This window comes from Amphimedon queenslandica, unplaced genomic scaffold, assembly GCF_000090795.2.
Source record: "Amphimedon queenslandica unplaced genomic scaffold, v1.1 AMPQUscaffold_12905, whole genome shotgun sequence".
Taxonomy (NCBI): Eukaryota; Metazoa; Porifera; class Demospongiae; order Haplosclerida; family Niphatidae; genus Amphimedon; species Amphimedon queenslandica.
The window spans coordinates 34,621-36,090 of NW_003546859.1; the positions used below are offsets into that span (position 1 = coordinate 34,621).

The window sequence follows — 1,470 nt, forward strand, 5'->3', positions numbered from 1 at the left end:
GATGATGGTCCCTCGGAGTGTGCGTTAGATGAGGTGTCATGTGACTATCATGTGATTAATAATGGAATACAGGAACAACTGGACATGAAACTAAAAGAATTACTGAATTTTATACATAAATCATTAAAATAATATTTATTAATTTTTATTGTTATCTTTAATAAATCCCACCCTTAAATTCCTAAGAGGGGTGGGGCTGTGCAGTAATGGCTGTTGGTGGAGGTGTCTCTTCTCTAGGTATATTTCTAGTTTAACATGTTCCAGATTAGTTTTATTGTAGGCATTGGTGACTTGCATGATGTCAAAACTGAGCTAAAAGAGTTTAATACGTCTGACTGGAGGAAATTTGGATCAGTAGCTGGCCTCAGATACAATACTCTTAATATAATACAAGAAAACAAAACAAAAGTTGAGGATCGCTTTGAAGAGTGTTTGGCTTGCTGGTTGAGGAGAGAGGATAAAGTTGATAGTAAAGGAAAGCCATCATGGAGGAGATTAGCAGATATATTAGAGGAACTTGGAGACAAAGCCTTGGCAGATAAAATTAGAAGCAGAAAAGGTAAATTAAATGATAATTAATTTATTATAATTTCTTTCAATTTTTAGGAGAGCAACAACTTGATCGAAAGATTTCTGGTGAGATTGAATATTATTATTGATAATTTATATACTTGATTTTGTTTAGTTCATTGTAATTTAAGGAGAGAGTATTATAGAATGAGCACTGAATATGGAGCTATAGTGGAACGTTTTGTTAATCTGGTTTGCAAAAAGAGGAAGGTTCTGGATGTACTTAAAACAAAAATGATTAATCATTGGTCAGTGAGCAAGGAAGAAATTGTTAAATTGAATCTAAGCAATAAAGGTACACATTACATTACTAGTACCACACTACCAGTTTGTAAAAGCATTATACATTAATCAGCAATGCATTATAACAAAAGTATTATACCGTACAGAAGGAAATTTTGGAGGGACTAAATTTTGGCGAATTGCTAAATTTTGGTTATTGGCGAATTTTAATTTGGCGAATTGTGGCCACGTGCCATTGAGCATGTGTATAATGGCTCAAAATGGCGAATTTTTATTTTGGCGAATGGCTATCAAAACGCCAAATTCGCCAAATTTAACTACCTCCGAAATTTCCTTCCATACGGTATTTAGTAACAGACTTTAAAATAGTGATAGATTACACCATGTACATTGAAATCTAATTGAACTTAGGCCTACAAGGTGAACTGATATATATAATTGGAAGGCACTGCTCTTCATGGAACTTTGACCTACTAATTATTTTAACACAACAAATGCAAATGACTACTATTACAAAGGAGCTAAATCAATTTAAAGAGAAACAGGACAAGACATATAAGGAGATTTTAGCAAGAGATTTTGCAGAAAGTGATATTGAATATTGTGGTATAATAGGTAGTCAAAAGGTTAGACATGTTTTATAGCAACACTAATGTT

At 33.0% G+C, this 1,470-nt stretch overlaps 1 protein-coding gene across 1 annotated transcript in view; it reads left to right on the forward strand.

Annotated features, from left to right (window-relative positions):
• The first annotated feature begins 175 nt into the window (after positions 1 to 175).
• LOC109586298 (uncharacterized) overlaps positions 176 to 1,470 on the forward strand; it is a 7,156-nt gene continuing 5,861 nt past the window's right edge. Inside the window, exons 1-5 of the mRNA XM_020002478.1 lie at positions 176 to 237; positions 281 to 559; positions 607 to 636; positions 686 to 865; positions 1,225 to 1,439. Of these exons, the coding sequence (XP_019858037.1) occupies positions 207 to 237; positions 281 to 559; positions 607 to 636; positions 686 to 865; positions 1,225 to 1,439 (735 nt within the window). The 5' untranslated portion in view covers positions 176 to 206. The remainder of the gene's footprint in view (positions 238 to 280; positions 560 to 606; positions 637 to 685; positions 866 to 1,224; positions 1,440 to 1,470) is intronic.